Here is a 20,534-nt window from a genome sequence, read left to right as displayed (position 1 = left end):
AGAAGGAAAAATCAAAAATGTGGAAGATGATTTCGCGACGGATGAAGTAGATCTGATTTCTTCTTATGTTTCACAGACTATGAAAGAAAGCTAGAAGAAGGTAATGACGGTATCGAAAAAATGAGTAGGGTTTATTTGGTCTGTTAGCTTTGAGCCGAATAAAAGTAAAGGTTGTTTCAGACAGTTTAGGAATTTTGTTTTTTTTTTACGTCATTTGTTTTGTTGGAGTTTTCTTATATGGATGTTGACAGGCCTGTGGCTCTAATGCGCGCGTTAAATATATTTTGCCAAAATAAAAGTTTATATGGGCTTGGGCTATAATGGAGTCTATGACTAAATCTGTGCGCACTATAAGTAGTCCGCTGCCCGAGTAGGTACATGCATAAGTTTGGTTCGGGAGGGGGTCTTTTTCTTTTGTTTTAGTATTACCGTCTCTGTGATAAACCTGAACTAGAGAGAAAGATAACTTGAAGAAATCTCTCCGGTCTAAGCACGGTGATTCCTCCATCTATTTTTTTTATGTATATGGTGTATATTGGATTTTTTTTTTTTTTGTATTTAGTAATTCTTATTGTGGTTACCTTGTTTTTTTTTTAGGGTTTTAAAAATGTCATCAATTGCTTCCCCTTCTTCTCAAGTTCATTATCCAGATTTCAAAATATACAGACGCTACAAAGACAAGTTTGAAGATGATTGGGATGGCGACATATTTCTAGACAAAACTAAAGATGGGAAATTTCATGAAGCAGCTCCTCCTTATATTATTCTAGTTCAAGGACCTCCCAATGTGAGTGAGAATTAGTAGAATTCTCCCAAATACTAATGAATTCTTCATGATTTTATTTATCTATTTTAGTCACAGGTACTTGGGTATGTTGTGTTGTAGGTTGGGAAGTCATTGCTGATTAAATCTCTAGTGAAGCATTTTACTGGTAAGGAACATATGGGTGATATTCAAGGCCCAATCACCATCATAACAGGTTTGTTTTTCTAATTATTATTAGCTTGCTGAACTAATTATTCATTTGGTTATGGCGTTATGCTTAGAAGGTCTTGTTTGTGTAGAATACAAGACAAGGCTCCAGTTCGTGGAATGCGCTGATGATATTAATGCCATGATCGATGCCTCAAAATATGCTGATTTAGTATTATTAATGGTTGATGCAAATTATGGGTTTGAAGCAGTGAGTTAGTTAGTGCTTTATGTCCATGGCTACATTCCTATATACTGTATAAAAAAGTGGGGGATTTATTTTGATATTTTATCCATTTCAGGAAACATTCGAGTTTCTTAACCTTTTACAAGCGCACGGCTTTTCAAAGATTATGGGTGTTTTTACACATCTTGACGAACTCCAAGATGAAACAGCACTGAATAAAATCAAACAGCTCCACAATCAATTCCAGACTGAAATATGTCATCCAGCAACAGTATCTTACCTATTTGGTCTCGGTGATCGTGAGTTGTAAGTTTCTTTTGCATTTACTCATTCAATGATAATGTTTCCCTTACTTCGAATCTGACAGACTCATCATCTCAGTTTCTTTTCCACTTTGTGATTATAACAGATACAAAGAGTACAATGTACAACAACTGGCAGAATGCATATCAATGATCTTCATGACCCGATTCATTCCCTTGTCATGGAAAGCGGCACATCCTTATGTGCTGGTAGATTGTTTTGAAGATGTTACTCCTCTAGAAAAAGTGCAGGAGGATGCAAATTGCAATAGAAATTTAAGTCTGTATGGTTATCTTCGAGGTTGTAATATCAAGAGCGGAGCTAAGGTACTTCCTTTAACCAGGTTAATGCGAGTTTCTCAAATCTTAATAATCTTTTCATCTATTCATGAACCTATTCTTGTTCTGCGACCTTGTCAGACATGATATATTATCTGATGATCTGTTTGATTTTGCTGTCAGTTTTTTTCAATAAGGCGATATCTGATTGTTATAACATTTGTAGACGTTGCATGGATATGTTTCACAGCTTGTATCTAGGAACTTGGTTAGCTTTTACATAAAGCTTGTGTAAAACCAAATAATGAGAGGGAAACTGCCATTCGTGGTGTTTGATGCCAGTAACCAACACAGTAACTTTGCTGCATGTCTTTGTTGTTTCTGTAGACTAGATTATCTGCCTTGTGGTATCTTCTTTCTAAGTGTATGATGGGCTGCGGATACCTATCTCTTTGCTTTTTTTGTTTGTTTCGGGGTGTTTCTGTTCACTTGTATGTTGTACTAGTCTTCTTATGTTCGATGCTTTTTTGTGGAAATTTCTGGTAATGGGAAACGTCTGGTAATGGACAAAAGAGACTCTTATAAGGAAAATAGCATACTTATTGTTTTCAGTTCTTGTACCACAAACTTCACTCGCCAAATTGACTTGAGGTGTTTTGGGACAGGTGCATATTGCCGGTGTTGGTGATTTTCGTTTAGCTGGTGTTAGAAGCACAACTGATCCTTTCCCTTTATTTCCTGGAATGGAAAAGGACAATGATTTTGTTGAGCTAACCCACCTAAAGAATAAGAGTTTCAGAACAGGGACCTATCTAAGGTTGGAGGTTCATGACGTTCCTTTCCAGATGGTTGAAAGTTTTGATCCTTGTCATCCGATTCTCGTTGGAGGTATCAGTTCTGAAGAGGACGCTGTTGGTCTTATGCAGGTTATTTTGCCTTCTCTATTTTTATTTTTCTCATTCAAAGTATGCCGAAAACTTTCACTCTTTTTCGAATATGATATCCGAATATGAACTAATAGGAAGACATTTATGCCTGTTATCTGTTAACTGAACTCTGTTTGCCAGCCTATTTTATCATGTATATGTGTTATTTCAGGCGAGACTTAAGCGACATAAATGGCATATGAAACTGTTGGAGTCAGGAGAGCCAGTCACCGTGTCAGCTGGTTGGAGACGTTACCAGACAAAACCTATTTATGCCAGGGAAATCAGCAATGGACAGCATAAAATTCTTGAGTTCAATCCCGAACATGACCACTGTCTTGCGATGCTTCGGGGCCCTGTTGCACCTCCTTCTACTAGAATTGCTGTTGTGCAGAGTAAAAAGGTCTGGTGTATTCCACTTGAACTTTATACTTGTATAATTTGTATTGCAATGTAAAAAATGGATTTCACTATTGAAAGTGAACGAACCAACCATATGTCTAAGGTCGTTTGATTCCAATAAATCGTCTGGGAAAATATCAGAAACTTTTCTGAGTCTAGTTTAGGATTTAAATGGATAAGAATGCAACTAGTTGTGGTATTGTCTTCCAAGTAGTTTTCTCCTTTTTTACTTTGCAATTTGCATTTGCCATCTGTGATAGTTTGGTGAATGCAACTAGCACACTACTTGAATGGTTTTTCTTAGTAATGGGCCACCCTTTAATTTTCTATTATAAGGATTCAATGTGAAGGTGCTGCTCAACTATTGTCGATTTGTTCATATCTTGTATTCTTATTGTTTGTGATTTTTTTTGCATATTCTGAGTCAGGAAGTGTTTCGGATAGCAGCAAAGGCTGTCGTTCTTGACCCTAAGCATGACTTGAAGATAATGAAGGAAAGCGAGAAGAAAGGAAAACCTCATAGAGTCCTTAAGAGGAGAACTGCTCTTATCAAGTTCAATCCAAAATATAATGATGTTGCTAAATTTAAAGGTGCACCTATTCGGACTCGAAGCGGAATTTGGGGGGAGGTTAATAAGGTTTGTCTAAGTTTGAAAACGGAATCCCCGCTTCTGTATCTGGTCTTGAGTGTTAATATAGTTCTCTGATGTGTATCTAGATTGTAGAACCACAGGTTGCCATTCTTTTGCTTTTATGATACTAGAAGTCATATAAGAATGGGCTTTCTGTGGTCTTTCGTACACAAAGTCAAATGTATGGTGAGTGGTGGATCATTTCTATATTTTCCACAGCTCCCTGGTGTGTTAAGAGTTGGCAGGAACTGTTCACCTATGTGAATGTCTAAATTGTATACCCTCTTTGGTTGGTCTGTTTTTGTTTTATCGGGTGTAGTTTGTTCTTTGTTTTTCTAAAGTTTTTTGTATTGGGCAGGTGATAGAAAGAAAGGGAAAGGGGTTTGCTAGATGCACATTTGAGAAGGGAATTCGTAAGTCTGATGTTGTTATCATGCCTGTGTTGTGTCAAGCTGAGGTTCCTCCCTTTGACCCATTATTGGCCACACTGAAACCATGCGACAGTACTACTCCTGTTAAGAAGGATTCACTCAAAAAGGTATTTCCTAATCTTAACTTCGATGGTTAAAGTTTTAAGGATTGTAGAATTCCATGCCCATTTCTGACTTCTATTTGGTCCAAAATATCAGGAAGACCCTGCTCAGAGGCAGCTTAGACTTGAACAACGGCGTGGTGTGGAGATCACTGACGAGGAACCTTCTTCCTATCCATGTACAAGTCGTTTTATGTTGACCGGTAACATAAAGTATAATTATAGGGTAAGGCTTCTGGGCTGTTTCAGCCCCTTCCCGTGATGTTTGTCCAAAGTTGCAGTGCCTCTTAAAATAGTCAATTTTTTGTAGCAGTGTTTGGTTGGTTTCCATGATAGATAATTCATACTACCTATATCCCATATATGAAACTACAACGAGGAGCTTAGATCAAATATGTCACACTGCTGCAGTTTCTTGTGCCTGCTGGCCGCTATTGATTTTAAACATCTTGCTAGTCAACAGGTAGTTGTAGAATGAGGTGTTGTTTGGTACGTTGTCAGAGTGAGGATAACACATCACTAAATGTTAGAAGTTGATGATTTTCATCTATCTGCTTAACTCAATGTGCTAAACATTGTTAGAGAAATTTGTTCCCGTGTTTATCACCTACTTTTCTCGATGGCTAGTAGTGTTGCCTCTGCAAGATTACAGCTGATTCAGTTGATGTGGTGTTTATTCTGCAGAGTCGAAACAAATTGAAGGAAACTGTGGTGATCATGTCGGCGGAAAAACGTGCACAATTGGTCGAAAAACAACTCAGAGAGGAGCAAGAGAAAGCGAAAGAGAAGTTTTTTGGTCGTCGAGAGTTAGTGATGTATGATTAACTTTTCAATGTCCTCAAACTAAAAAAAACAACGTGTATAACAAATCTTAACAAGCTCCTGCAGTTGAATATGAAAGGGAATATTGATCTTACGAGGATATACATATCTTGCATCCAGTTGGTCTGATCTATAAATCAGTTTATGTTATTTTGCTATTTTCCTAGAAAGTTTTACCATTCAGCTTAAGAAGTTGCCCAGTTGAGGACATGCAAGGCTCATAATCTGTACATATATGAAATATGGTATGTTATTTATTTTCTTTTGCAGCACCTGTTCTGAGAGAATGTCTAATTCAAGACTTCGAGTATAGCTTGTTTCTCAGTCATCATTGGCAGTCCAGGATGGTCTCCTAGTTAATATTGTACATTGGCAGTGCAGGATAATATCAGTGCAGAAGATAAATACGTTAATGAAAAAAAGTTACTGGGATTGAGGCGGAAATGGGAAATTACAACGCATTGAATTTTTCATGAATGCTCTTTCTCTAAGTATTCTTGGATCGGGCATGAAAATCTGAAGGCACATAAGAACAGTGTTTTCTCGTACTTGTCTTGGTGTCATTTGCACATTTTTGCTCCTCGTTTATATGCTTTTTGTTCTTCCAAGGACATCACCGCGTTTTTCTTCTTCTTGGTTTCTCTCCCCTTATTCTAAAGAATAAACACCACATCAACTAAATCAGCTGCACCACTTGAAGCAACCATTAATCTACTTCCTCCACTTGAAGCCCAAACCCAACACTTGTTCCATGATGGACCATTTAACATTGGGATAAATTTTTGATGTGGGAGTTCTTTGATGGGGGCATGAGGGACAAATCAAGAGTTGACATGTGTTTTTCATATTAATTGATTCAACTAATTTTGCTGCCAAAAATATCAAAGATAAAATATAAACAATTAAGATAACCAATATTTTCTCAAAAAATAAACTTGTCTTGTTTTTTTGGAAACAAAATTTGTTGGAATCAATTAATATGAAAAACACATGTCAACTCCTGATTTGTCCCTCATGCCCCCATCAAAGAACACCCACATCAAAAATTTATCCTTAACATTGTCGAATGATCTATTTTCCGGATGACTTTATTCTAGAGTCTAAGCATTCGTTGGCTATAAGTATGCTGACAAGAATTTGACGATCTTTAATGAAGGCAGATTGGTGATCGGATCTATCGGCCAGAACTTTAGAAATTACCTTGTACATAGTACCAATAAGACCGATTCTTCTATGCAATCTTTCTTTGGTATCAAGGAGATAAAAGTGGATTTTAGACCCCAATCTTTCTCTCAAATTCTTGGACCACATTCTTCCCAATAGCTAGCTTCATATTGGGCTAGTTCTTCTTCTTGTTCTTTTGCTTGTGTAGTTGAGGTGAACTTGGACGAGAAAAAGAGTGGCAGGCAAGACTGTACACACAATAGCTGGGTGGAACCTAAGGTAGGGGTGTAAATTCGGGCAGGCCAGGTTGCCCAGTCCAAAAACTAAGATAAGCCGGGTAGGCCAGGCTTAATATTTGTGAGCCCGTAAAAAGATTCAGGTCGGGCAGACCGGGTAAAAGTAGATAATTTGGTACCCAAAGTCCGCCCAAAACCCGCTTTTTATACAGGCATGCCAGATCGGTCCGGACATGCCATTATTTTGTAATTATTTTTTTGTTAAAAAAGTTTAAATTTTCAAATAAATGGTATTAAATTTATTTATTTTTAATACAATATCATTTTCTTTCTAACGTTGCATATCATAAGTGATAGTATTATTTTAAATTACAATGATAAATTTCTTATTTTAGTCCATAATAAATAATCCATTAGAGTATAATAACTTTCTAAATAAGAAAATATATTACAATTAATGAAAAGGTTAATTATAAGTGAAAACAATTATATATTTTATTTTTCTAGATACGCTGTTGACAATTAAAATGATAATTTTTAAGTCTTTTTAAGAGGATACTAAATGATTGATGGGATAAAAAAGACGTTTAGGCCGTGCGTCATGATTAATTGCAAAACCCGAGCCCGCCCAATAAATTAATCCAGGCCAGGCCGGATGGCCTGCGACGGGCTATTACAGGCTTTAGGCTACTTCGGGTACAGGCAAGCTCAGGTGGATACAGGCAGGCAGAGTATTTTCGGGTATTACTTACACCCTAACGTAAGGGCAATGGCTGACATTAAAGAACCCTCACAAATGCTTGGCCAAAGCTGAACAGATGTAGAATTTCCAATAACCCCGAGGTTGACTGAAGTCGGAATTTCAAATATGTTCCATTAACAAATAAAACATTAGCATGAGTATGGCTGTTTCTACGTGATTCCCACTTAACTGAATGGAGAAAGGATAGAATGGCTTGCATACAGGTGGGGATTGATTAAAATCGTAAATAAATCGACCAGAATTTTCCAATTTCTCGCCGGCTTTTTTGTGAAACTAAAATAAAACGATCGTATCTTTTTTTAAAAGAAAAAAACTAGTTCCAATTTCTCACCGAATATTGGTCTCACTGTCATTCTGTACAAGAACCAATATTAGAAGCTGATAATTAGTGTGTAACTTTGCAATATTGGTGCCCGGTATTCATTGGAGGAATCAAGTGCAACCTGCTCTATGGGAGCAACATATAGCCAAAACGGTGAAGCTTACAAATTATGCAGCAGCAAATATCTTTGCTGACCGACGTTTCTCCCATAAACGGCTGTGATGTGTTTTTGATGCGGATGAAGGCCTTAAAGGGTTAAGAATCCATCGTGAAAACTCACCAAAAATGAAAATCAAACTGCTAAGATCAACCTATATGCCAGACCATGGTCCATGCCTTGACATTATTGTGTTGATATTTTGTTGTAACTGCATATATTTTCTTGCTGTATATATCCTAGATATTGTTAGGTGTATTTTTTATTTGCCTTATCTAGTTGTGTAAAGTTGTATAAATCAGGCGTTTGCCTATCCATGAATACACAGAGAATTATTCTCATAACTACATTAGAATCTCTATGCTCATGTTTATCATGGCGTCAGAGCTAGGAAAAATCTGAAAACCAGTTTCCGCTGCAATACAATCCACAGAAAACATAGTAGTCATGTCAAGAGAAGATTTTCAACCTATCACTGTTCGTTTTGATGGAACCAACTACAATCACTGGTTATTCCTCATGAGGAGCTTTCTTAAAGAAAGAGTATGTGGAAGTATGTCGACGGTACAAAAAAGAAACCCACAGAAAGCAGTTCTAATGAAAAAAGGAAAGAAACACAAACAAAGGATCCAATAGAAGCATGGAAGATCAACAATCACATGATTCTCACTTGGATTGGAAATACAGTCATTCCTTCCATAAGCATGCAATTAACAAGTTTTGAGGTAGCCAGAGATGCTTGGGATTTTCTTTCGAAAAGGTACACTCAAATCAACTTTGCTCACAGGTATAAACTTGAACAAGATATTAGATCTATGAAACAATCGCATGATCAGTCTGTTTCTGTTTTTTCATTCGGAGATGTCTCTAATATGGAATCAATTAGCACTCATGGAACCAATATGGACCGTAGATTTAGAACCGTGGCAAAAATATAGAGAAGAAACACGTTTAGTTCAGTTTCTACTGGCTTTGCGTGATGAGTTTGAGTCTGTTAGGGCATCAATCCTTCATCGTTCACCTATTCCCACAATGGAGGTTGCTTTATCTGAACTTATTACATAAGAAACAAGAAAAAGAATCACACCAGAGATATCAGGAGTGTTTGCTGTGCCTTCACGTCCCAGTTCTAACAATTTTCAAAGAAATTCAAATGCTTAAGTGCAACATGATATATCTCAAGTACAGTGTCATAACTGCAAGACTTTTGGACACTTTGCAAGGAACTGCAATCTTCCATCGGCCAGTACCTCACCTTCTGCAACAATACCTGACACACCTACAACGCAATGTGGGTATTGTAAGGAACTTGGTCACTCATCTAAATTCTGCACCTCACCAACCTAAATAAACATGAGAAGGATCAATTCCAATGGAGGGAACAAATTCAGTACACCTACCAGATTTACGGCAAATCCAGTCTCATCTGCAACAACTCCATATACAACATTAACATAAAACTCATCTGCATTAGATGTACCTGGTGGTAGTTCTGCACCAAATCTTGCTGATATTCAAGAGATGATTAAACAAGACGTTCCTAATGAAGAGATCTCTTCTCTAAATGATAATCTTCTCAAGAATCTTTCACTAAAATTAGATCTAATTAATCTTATGTATAGTAAGGAACATGAAAATGATTTCTAAAAGGAAGTTAAGGAAGTCAGTGACAATGTTGTTAGTCTTGAATCAAGACTAGTAATTATAGAAGATTATTGGAATCCGGTAAAACCTTCTGATCCGACTATTTGAAGGAAACTCTAAAAGGTTGAAATTAGAGTTTCACAAATGGGAAAATAGACATCAATTTTTGATTTCTTTCAATGATTGTATTAGGTCTATTATGAATAAAACTATCCTATTATGAATAAAATTATTTGGTTTATAATTTTTCTTGTGATAGTTTTTGATTTACATAGCATGTGCTTGAATACTTTATTTTATTTCTAAGTATGTGTATGGGATGTTTGATTTCGGTTTTCTAACCTTGATATCCGATATCAAATGTTTTGAACCCATATAGTTTGGGTGACTTTTTGGTTTAGCAGGATTAAGTTCTAGCCCATGTTGGTAGCTTTATCAAAGGATCATGAGGGGTTCTGATTGAAGCGATATGTGAAAAAGTCACAATATGTTGGATCATTTGGTTTAGCATAAAAGCATATGTGTTTCGGGATTTTCAACTTTTGCTTGTAATAGTTAAAACCGGTTTTCATCCTTTCTCTGGTAAAGGTTGGTTGTTATTATTCTTTTTGTTTTGCATAAGGATGACAATATAATGATATTTCGATATTAATTCTCCCTGGAAGAAGATGCAAACTTATTGGAGAAGAGGATGCGAAATTTGAGGTAACGACTTTGTTAGTTAATTGTTTTCCTGTTTAAGAAAATCCTGAGTTTATTGAGTTTATTGAGTATATTTATTGCTTTTTATTAACAAAATTTCGGTATAATTGATGTCTTATTCCATTATTTGTGTATGGATGTGTGTGCTATTCAATTATTTCTAGTTAAGAAAAACTATTGTTATCTTGCTTTATTGTTTGATATCAATTGTTTAGGCTTAAAAAATTTCGGTGCAATTGCGGTTCTTTAATGTCTATGTTGTTTCAATTGCTTCCAGTTGAGGTGAACAATTATGGAAGTTGATTTATTTGGTTTGTATGAAATTTTTATGGCTTAAAGAAAGAAAAGGTTTACAGGATGAATTGTTCATTCTAATACGATTCTGGATAAGAGAAACTAAGTTAATTCTGATCTTAGTTAGACTTATCAAAGTGGAGGTTTCGGTTATTCAAGTCTAATCGAATGCCTTAACAAGAAATGTGGTAGCTCTCTAAAAGATCCACAATGTGATACCTGCAAGTGCACAGGGTCTAGTGTATAGAACAAGGCAAGCAGGGTCGATCCACAGAGATTAGGTGTGTGTGAGTTGAAGTTTCCTAGCTAGTCTGAGCTAGTGACAGTCGCAATGAGCCAAAGAAGCAGTGAGTAGTGGCAAAGAACAAAGACAGTAGCCTAAGGCAATGACAAAGAAACAAAGACAACTAAACAATGACAGTGGCACTAGGCCAAAGAAATGTTGTTGGCAGTGAAGTGAGAGCTTTGATTTGTTGTGTTGAACCACAACTAAACTGGCAGTGAGCTGCTGAGTTTTACACATCAGTGTAAGGCAAAAGAAAGGAATGCAGGACAATGTGAAACTCAGGCTTCAAATTCACCACTAACCTCCACTAAGCATGCTCTGTGTACACTCCTCTTGTCCTTATGATAGACAAGGGTTTAGATTCATGTCTTCCCTATGTCTAAGGTGTTTCCCCACTAGAAAGACCTAACACAACTAAGGCATATCTCCTAAGTACTGATTGTCTAGCCAAAGCACAATTAGTCTAAAGATCAATGATAATCTTGTTTGATATAAGTTATAGTTCCACCATCATAGTGTGAACCTAACTACAAGGTATGCATGACATACCATGTGAGAGCAATATGATGCAGCACTAAGTTTGATCTTTCATGAGAATTATTAACATTCAAAAGCGATGTTATCAGAATGCAATGCACAACAACAAGTTAGGGTTTCATTGAAACCTAAGCAAAATAACTAAAGCATAATGAACACAGTATTAACTGAATTTGACATTAACAGAGCTGAATTGAAATTGAAACAACACTAACAGTTGAGGTCCTAGCTATTCCAGGCCTCTTGGTGGTGCTCTGGCTAATCCAGGCATATCCCTAACACACACCCATCATCCCTATTTATACAAAAATCCAAAATTAGGGTTAACACCCTTTTCCCCCAAATCGACAGTGACCTAGGGTTTGACAAATCTTACCTAAATCAATGAGATTTCTCCCAAATCTTCTCAACCCATGCTTCCTCTGACCTTCCTGCTCCTCTCCCATGCTTCAATTTCTGTCTCTAACCTCACCTATTTCATCAACTTCTAAACTAGGGTTCTAGGGTTGAGAAGTTGATGTAATAAGTGGCTAGAGAGGTAGGGGATGTGATGGTGGCATCTGCGATGGTCGGGGAAGAGGTGATGGTGGCGCAGAAGGTGAGGTGGTGGCAGTTGCAGAGACAGGGTATGATGGTGGTGGTTCTGCAACTGTAGGGGGTAGGGGAGAAAGATGAAGGTCGACTGATTTTGGGATAGGGAGTGTTTGTTTTGGGTATAGGGTATTGGGTAATATGGTGTGAGGCGGGGACATCAAGTCTCGATGATTCGCGAAGCTGAGCTGTGGGATGCGGAAATGATGGATTGATCGGACGGCTCCAAGTGAAGAGGCTGGTAGCGACCGTCGGATGCCTGATACAACGAAACTGACGGCTAACGATGGAGACGGGTATGGATATTGGAAATGGGTTTGGGTAAGGGTTTTGGGCCTTGGGTATGCCAAGACCATATCTTCATTAAGAACAATTATACCTTGTTAAGCCCATTTCTAGCCTTTTGGTCTTGTGCACAACATTCCTCGCGGCTTCCTTGCGTAATTCCTCCCGGCCTTTCCCTTTTTCTGCTCTTTTCCGCTCCGCAATTCATACAACTTTATTTATTACCTAAAAATGCAAAATTAATTAATAAAAATATTTATTCTTGAAAACAATGAAAATACAGAATATGGTATAAAATGTAGAATTAATGCGCAAAAGATGAGTTAAATGCCAATAAAAAGGGACAAATATATACAATATTTGGCACTCATCAAAATGCTAGTTAACTAACCTAGTATTTGTCTTGTTTAAAAGTTAAAGGTCTAAGTTATATGGATAATTATAACCTGATGAGAAAAATAAAGTTATCTTTATTTTGGTCTTATCGAATAAGCGATTGTATTTGTACAATCAGTTTATTAAATGAACTAAGGTGCTTAGTCGATTTTTGGTTTGCTAAACTATTACAGATAATTTCTTCGGTCAATTGTTTTCTTGGTATCATATCAAAACAAAATTACTTTATAGTTTCGGTTTTGATATTGGTTATCAAAAATGGTGTGTGGAACCCTCGTGCTTAACTCTTATAGGTTTGCAAGTCTATTTTGAGATTTGTAAGATCCTTTTAGTTTGTCCTTTATTTTTTCGTTTCTTTGTCATTTTGTGACAAAAAGGGGGAGAAATATATGGAGTAAACAAGTGATACTGATATAGATTTATATTGATTGATATCACTAAGGGAAAGGACATTGGTGCTCAAACATTTTGTCTAATGAAAGAGTAAAGCATAGACTAATGGGGAGTAACATATCATATTGATATTTTTGGTTATCTTAACTACAATGGGAATAACAAAGCTAATACTGTTTTTTATTATAATGTCAACAACGGCATTTATGGATTGAATGTATACAAGTTATTGTGTTGTTGAATTTGGGAATCAAGTGTATGTGTAATGAATTCTTGTAATTTTTTTATCCATATGATGTAAGAGTTTTGTCATTAAAATTGACAAAGGGGAAGATTGTTAGAGCATAGCTCGGTTAGACCCACCAAGCGTTGGTATGTCAAGTTTGGTTGTCATATTTTGGTGAACCAAAACTCATTTAAAAAGTCGCTTGATTATGTACTAGAGTCAACTTCGTATAGGTTATCTTGAAAGTATTAGGATATGAGACATTACAAGTATTGCGAAGCCTTGAATAAGTGAAGAAGTAAGGAGCTACAATGACAACATCATCCTTCTACTTGAGGTTAGTGATATTTGACTTGAACTGTTTCATTCCCTAACGTATCTTTCAAGTCATGCATATTGAAAACATAAATGCGAAGCATGAATGATTACACTCTAGTTAGACATAGTATTAAGGAATCCAATGCGAAGTATAATGCTTATATTTTGAACTTCGTCTATAATACATAGACATAATCGTTTGAATGTTATTGTGATTATGTATGGGTATGAGGTGAAGATTTCATCCTAGGAAACAATGTTTTACATTCGTTTAAAGGAAGTAGTTCATAAACTTGGTTTGTGAATCAAATGGGAAATCGCTAGTCTTATTGGTATTGTTATTCATTGCATATATTTTGAGCTACCAGTATGTGTGGTTAGTATAACCGCTCATGGCTTTTTTATGTTCTTGGTAAAACTATTCACGAGGCCTGACTTTTGTATTGGTATGACTTTTATTAGTGAAACCGGTCTTAAGTAATCACCTGAGATGGTATGATCGATTTAGTTTTATTGGTATGACCAAATCTAGGCAAAGGGGAACCGATCCCATGAAGAGATGAAACCGATCACAAAAGGGGAATCGATCCTTGTAATAGGTGCAACACGTTTTTAGTATATGGGGGAACCGATCCCATGAACATGTGCAACAATTTTTTTGTGAAATGAGAACCGATCCTATGGACATGTGCAGCAAATACAAGTAGTTACCATAAGTATGTAGGAACCGATCCTAGTACCTAGTCAATCGAATATTTGGAAAGCTAGTGTGACTATGCACATTACTCACATGGAGGTAGAACCGAAACTTTTTTTGGTAGAACCGTGAAACCCATGATTTGTGATTGAGTGTTCTTAATTAACATAGTTCTTGAAAGCCAGATGAACCAATTATAAACTCGTTTGGAAGTGTGGCAAATCGGTTTCAAGATTGTAACTATGAAAGAGGACTTACAAAGTAAATATGTCGACATACTTTGAACATGTGTAGTAACGCTTATCTTTTATTGTTCAAAGATGTTCCTTAATAGCTAAAGGAAACTCCTGGATCGAAATATAAGTTGAGAATCTTTCAATTAAGATTTTTAATTTTATTTATAGAAATTTAAAATTGGTAATGTGCATTTACTAATTGGAGATTTTCTAGGAGATTTTCGGTCAATGTTTGGATAAAGCATTTCCAGGAATTATGGGAACTGAATCTGGAATGTATTGCATATCTTGAGAATATTTTCGGTTTTGGAAATTCCTTGGAATCAAAACTTCCTTGGTCTATAAATATCAAGGTTTGCATTTCGAGAAAACTAATCCTCAAATCCAGCAAAATTACCTAGTTGTGTTGTTACTGGTGGAGCCGCCTGTTCGGAGAGGAAAGTAACCTAATTAGGAGAAATCTCTTACGGCCACTCAGTTTAAAGACTTCTTTGGGATTGAGAAGCTCTATTAGTACCGTTGGTGGGAAACTAGATAATTGCGGTTTATTATTAGTTTTCGATTGATTTGATTGACTAACGGTGGTTGAAATTTGATTGCACCTAGTTTGTTTATGCTTTAGAATTTTCTCTTTTGATATAAGATTCACTCAAACTAGATCGAAGTTTCGACGGGGATCTTTAGACTGTTTGTAGTTCTAAAGACGTCTTGTGATGATCTATTGTTAACAGACCCCGTTTTGTGCGTGATTGATCACAAGAGATTCAAGTTGATTGTGTGCAGGTGTTTATCAAAAATATAAGAAGATTTGAAGACAAAGAAGACTTTGAAGATTTCTGATTTGGGTTCATAATCTTTGGTGTGCACAATACTTGTTTCGGTTAAAGAGGATCCAACTATAATAATTTTATCCTTGTGGTATATTGGATTGATTAGTTGAGTAGATAGGTGGTGGATCTCTAAAAGAGTCACAGAAATGATACCTGCAAGTGCACAGGGTCAGTTGCAGTGAGTGTGCAAGCAGGGTTTGTCCACAGGGACAAGGTGGGCATATATTTGCTATTTTTGGTTTCTTGCTTCTTTTGCTAACTTGTTCTTAGGGGTAGTGAACAGTGAGGTTGTGTGGTGTTATTAACACCACAGTGGACAATTGATGGGCTGTAGAGACAGCAATGGAACAAGAGAAAAAATTGAAGGAAAATAGAAAAATAAAAGTGGACAGTGAAGGTGGATGAGTGAAGATGTTATGGATGGAATAGGTGAGAACTAGGGGTTTGAATTCACCCTAGCTTAAGCTATGCATTCTCCTATAGACATGTTAAACTCAACTATGTTCTATTATTTCCAAAGCACTAATTGTCTTTCTAAGGTACAACTAGTCAAAAGATTTATGAATTCAGCTTCAGTTGCAGCTTATCAACAGCTCATGAACCTAACTACAAAGTATACTTGGCATACATTGTGAGAGTGATCTGTCACTAAACTAAGTTCATTCAAACTTGCTTAACATTCAGGAATACTACACAACAGGGCTAGGGCTTCGTCAAGTTTTAAACAGGAAATTAAACTAACTAACATGTGAGAAACAAAAATTGAAAGATGGAATTAAACAGCAAAGAACAAACATGAACAGAAATTGAAGAACCCTAAATATTAAATTGAAAATTAAAACTAGAATTTAAACAGTGATTAACCCAAATTTGGGGGTATCTCGGCTAACCAAGAACACCCCTCCATACACACACCTCACTCTCTATTTATAGCAGAAAATACCCAATTTTTATGAACCCTAATTTTGAAATTAGGGTTTTGAAAATCCTAAAATTACTCACCTAATCTTCAAATTGACGTCGACCCATCCTTCTTTTTATCTCTGTGCTCCTTCCCATGCCTTCAATTTCTCTCTAGGCTTACCTAATTCACCAATTTCTCACGCCTAGGGTTTCAAGAAAGAAACGTGAGGGATTGATGGAATAAGTAGCTAGAAGGAAGGGATAAGTGATGGTGATGTTCGGTGGAGTTGGTGGTTTGGTGGTGGCAGAGTAGGTGGTGGCGGACATGGTGGAGATGGTGGAAGTACGGCGGTTGCAGGTGAAGGAGAAGGTGGTACGGTGGAGTTGGTGGGAATGAAAGAGAAGAAGGAAAGAAAATGTTAGGGTTTCTTTTGCTTTTGGCTTATATATCCTAGGGTTATTTCGGTGTGAGGCGGGTTCATCGAACTTTGATGTCTAGCTAGGAGATGCGTTGGATGTGAAGATGGTAAGTGGATCCAACGGTGGTATGGGAGAATGCATTGAGAGACCGTTAGATGCATAATACATCTAAACCAATGTCTCAGATTAGAACTAGGTGTTGTGGTGTGAAGTAGGATCTTCCAGCTTGATGTACCGGCGTTGAAGCGACCATTGGATGCATCTGTGGGTTGATCTGACGGCTAAGAGGGGAAACAGGCTTGGGTTGGAGATTGGGCTTGGGATAATTCTGAGCCCATGTCTTCTTTAAGAACAAATTCTTCCTTCTTGAGCCCATTTCTAGCCTTTTGGTCTTGTGCGCAACATTCTTCGCGGCATCCTTGTGTGATTCCTTTTGGCTTCCACCACTTTTCTGCTCTATTCCTCTCCGCAAGTCATCCAGACTTTATTTATTACCAAAAAATACAAAATTAAGTAAGAAAAATATTTATTCTTGAAAACAATGAAAATACAGAATATGGGATAAAATGTAGAATTAATGCACAAAATATGAGTTAAATGCCAAGAAAAATATATATAAATATGCACTTTTTAGCACTCATCAAATACCCCCAAACCTGAATTTTACTTGTCCTCAAGTAAAACAAAACTAAGGAAATCCTACCTATACCACTGTCGCTGGTCTCTCGAATGCATTTAGCGTATGCACTAAGCCTTTTAAACCACTAAGTGTCCCTAGTGGACGAGTTGAAGTCTCGTGAAGGTTTGCTTAGAACGTACCTACAAAGTTCTAGGTCAAAATATAAGCTCATATTCCATCAAATGTGACATGTGCAAGACAGTTTAAGCTCACAACAAAATGGAGATGTCAATCTAGCTATCAAAGGCACAATCCTAGCACTGATAACAAAAAAAGACATGTGATAAGAGTGTAAAGTGTATCTACACATGTGTAAAGAAAGATCTGAAGTTATGACTACTAATCACCAAGAGATAGTTTCTCAGGCTAAGAACCAAGGTCGAAATCTAGCTAGCTGTCCGGACTTTACGAGAATTGTGAATGAGTTGGAGGTATTTCAAAATTACTCGCGTTGTACATCAATGGCATACACCCTTCCTTGCTTATTACAATGAAACAACAAAATGACTATTTACATGACTCTTATTTACATTGACTATTCTCTTTTTATTTTTGGAACAAGAGATGATGGAATTGATAAATACTTGATTTTTTTTTTTTTCTGAATATATACATCGTTTTTTTTTTTTTTTTTTTTTTTAATAAGGAAACACTTTTGATACATATACAAAAGGAAACAAAAGATTACATGACACTTTGCAAGAGGTAGCCCTTTTTGATGCACCCAGTTAAATTCGATGGTTGTTTTCTTAATGTAACCTCCACCTTCTATCCCAACCAACCAAAGAACAAGCTAGTCAAGTTTCGTTCAGTATTCTAAAGTGATTGGCAATCGTGACTTCCTATCAAACACCTTGAAGATCGAGGCTATACATGTATTGGTAGATCGTGCGCGTGCAAATTTCTTATCACTATGTGAATTGTGCTAGAATCAGGGTGCCTAAATATCTAGACTAAGACTCCTAATAATTACATATTTGCACAAGAGTCAACATTTCAAGGTAAATGAGCTCCATTTTTATGTTTTTCATTTTTTTTTTAATTTTTTTGATTTTTTTTTTTTTTCAAAAAGAAGGAGTTCTTGTTTTCAATTATGGCATATTATCAAAGTATCCTTTTCACCCCCAAACCTAAACTAAACATTGTCCTCAATGTTTCAAAATAACAAAATTATAATACAACATATGAAGAGGATCATGTTGAGTAGAGAAAAAGAGAAGAGATACCCGATTTCCGAAAGCAAATAGAACTCATTATTCAAGGCAGAATCCAACAATTCAGAGATCATATTGGATTAGCAAAAATATACAAAAGGAACAAAAGGTTTTAAAATTTATCTACTGGATTATATACAAAAAATTCACCATACACTAACAATCTAAAGAGTTGAGGATCAACCCAAAAGACAAAGTGTAGGGTTTCAACAGCTTCACACATAAAGAAAGCAAGTGAAGCTGTGAAACAAAATGAGCTACCCCCAAACCTGGATTTTTCAACGGATAAAATTTTGGAAACAAAATCTCGCAGTTTTGGGGGTTCATCATGCACAAGGTCTAGCTCGAAATGAACTTGCTAGGGACGGGCAAACATGCTAATTCCAACTGTGGCTCCTCAAATATTATACTTAGATGCAAAATAGTCCAAAAGGACTTGGGAAGCACACAGTTCCAAACCTAGATTAGGGACTCTCAGAAAAGTCGGTTTGACAATATGGGTACAAACCAAATCTAGGTTGGGTGGAAGGCCATCAGATTGTGACTTATGTAGGACGATAGGCACATCATTACTAATCACATCAACATCTCCTAAGTCTTCTACACGTGTCACAACATGCTCACCATGCTCACACAAATCAGAATCATCAACATCATCAGAAGAATTATTCTCATGCATCGGCAAATCAGTGGAAACATCACAACGTGACCCAGGTAGAGAATCAGACACAACAATTATATTTTCATGCATATTAGTGTCAACAGAAGATTCTATATTACCTAAGTCATCTTCATAGGACAGATGCACATGCTCAAAATCAGTATCAACATCACATGTATATGGAATACTAGAAGAAACATCATTCATGAAGGTCGAGGCAGAGAAGCCTAATGTTATTGAACCAACAGGTTCCACAATATTTTCATGTTCTTCTAACATAACATCATAATCATCATCATCATCATGATAGGGATTTTGCAATCTAGGATAATTTTCAATCCTAAGGTCGGAGCTATCACAAGAATAAGACTCTAACTCATGGGGGTGACTCATACCATGTGGTGTTGTCCCTGTTTCCCTAACAGATTCCCATTGATGGGTTTTCTCTGCAATCTCAGCTAAAAATTTCCATGCATCATCCACAGATTTATCAAGAAATTTACCATTACACATAGACTCAACCATGGTTCGAGATTTAAAGTCTAGTCCCTCATAGAGGATGACGACAAGTCTCCACTTCTCAAATCCATGGTGCGGACATTCGCTCAACAAATCATTAAAACGTTCAAAATAGTGAAAAACAATTTCCTCATCCAATTGGACAAAACAATTGATACTTTGACGAATAGCGATGGTCCTATGATGTGGAAAGAATTTTTTGAAAAATAGATCTGTGAGTTGGTCCCAAGTGTTAATTGATTGTGGTCTCAAACCGTAAAACCATGTTTTGGCCCTTTCCTTTAGAGAAAATGTAAACAAACGCAATTTCAGAGAGTCTTCGGACATATGATCAGGTTGCATAGTCCGACAAATTTGTTCAAACTCTCTTACATGAGTATAGGGGTTCTCAGAATCGAACCCTCGAAATATAGGAAGTATTTGTATCATGCTTGCATTTATTTTAAAAGGGTTATTGGTTTGAGGTAATACAATACATGATAATGGAATTTTTATTGTCGGATACATGTATTCATGGAGAGCACGAGGTTGACCCATATTGAAAAGACACAAAGCCCACTATTTGGTTTTAATGGGTTTGGATTTTTGGGAAAAATATTTGGTTTTAATGGGTTTGGATTTTTGGGAAAATTTTGGTTTTGATGGGAATGAAAAACATTTGGTTTTTATGGGTTTTGAAAACTTTGGTTTTTATGGGATTAAGAATTTGGTTCTTATTGGGATAAGCCCACTGTTTTGGTTGTGCTTTGGTGAGGCAATGGGTTTTGGGAACTGTTGTGAAACAGAGCCCAACTTTCGGCCTAGAGTTTGGGTACACGGCCCACTAACGACTTCAGCAAGCCCAGAAACTAACGAAGCCCAGCTGAGTTGGTAGGTTCAGTTAAACTTGTTTAGGTTGTTTGTTGGGTTTTTTGAAACCCAAAATTTTGATAGGGACAATCCCACACTTAAGCTCAAATACAAACCCAAAAGTTAACTTAAATTACAAGCCCAACAAAAAAAAAAT

At 36.6% G+C, this 20,534-nt stretch overlaps 1 protein-coding gene across 1 annotated transcript; it reads left to right on the top strand.

The window, feature by feature from the left end:
• Positions 1-392: 392 nt before the first annotated feature.
• LOC113280913 (ribosome biogenesis protein BMS1 homolog) lies at positions 393-5,327 on the top strand. Its single transcript, XM_026529521.1, has 12 exons — positions 393-495; positions 598-787; positions 887-980; positions 1,066-1,184; positions 1,276-1,466; positions 1,570-1,789; positions 2,407-2,667; positions 2,840-3,070; positions 3,498-3,707; positions 4,060-4,239; positions 4,331-4,459; positions 4,918-5,327. Exons 2-12 carry the CDS (start codon positions 608-610, stop codon positions 5,056-5,058), a joined length of 1,956 nt encoding a protein of 651 aa, XP_026385306.1. The 5' UTR covers positions 393-495; positions 598-607; the 3' UTR covers positions 5,059-5,327.
• The last annotated feature ends 15,207 nt before the right edge of the window (positions 5,328-20,534 follow it).

Source organism: Papaver somniferum, chromosome 5 (assembly GCF_003573695.1).
Source record: "Papaver somniferum cultivar HN1 chromosome 5, ASM357369v1, whole genome shotgun sequence".
NCBI lineage: Eukaryota > Viridiplantae > Streptophyta > Magnoliopsida > Ranunculales > Papaveraceae > Papaver > Papaver somniferum.
The sequence above is the reverse complement of the archived record's forward strand: the minus strand, read 5'-3'. Positions and strand labels throughout refer to the sequence as shown.

Bases quoted from the DNA above. Each gene is read 5' to 3' on its own strand.
- LOC113280913 (XM_026529521.1), top strand. From the start codon at position 608: ATGTCATCAATTGCTTCCCCTTCTTCTCAAGTTCATTATCCAGATTTC. The intron at 788-886 runs GTGAGTGAGAAT...GTTGTGTTGTAG, and splicing joins TAGTTCAAGGACCTCCCAAT to GTTGGGAAGTCATTGCTGAT. The intron at 1,790-2,406 runs GTACTTCCTTTA...GTTTTGGGACAG, and splicing joins ATATCAAGAGCGGAGCTAAG to GTGCATATTGCCGGTGTTGG.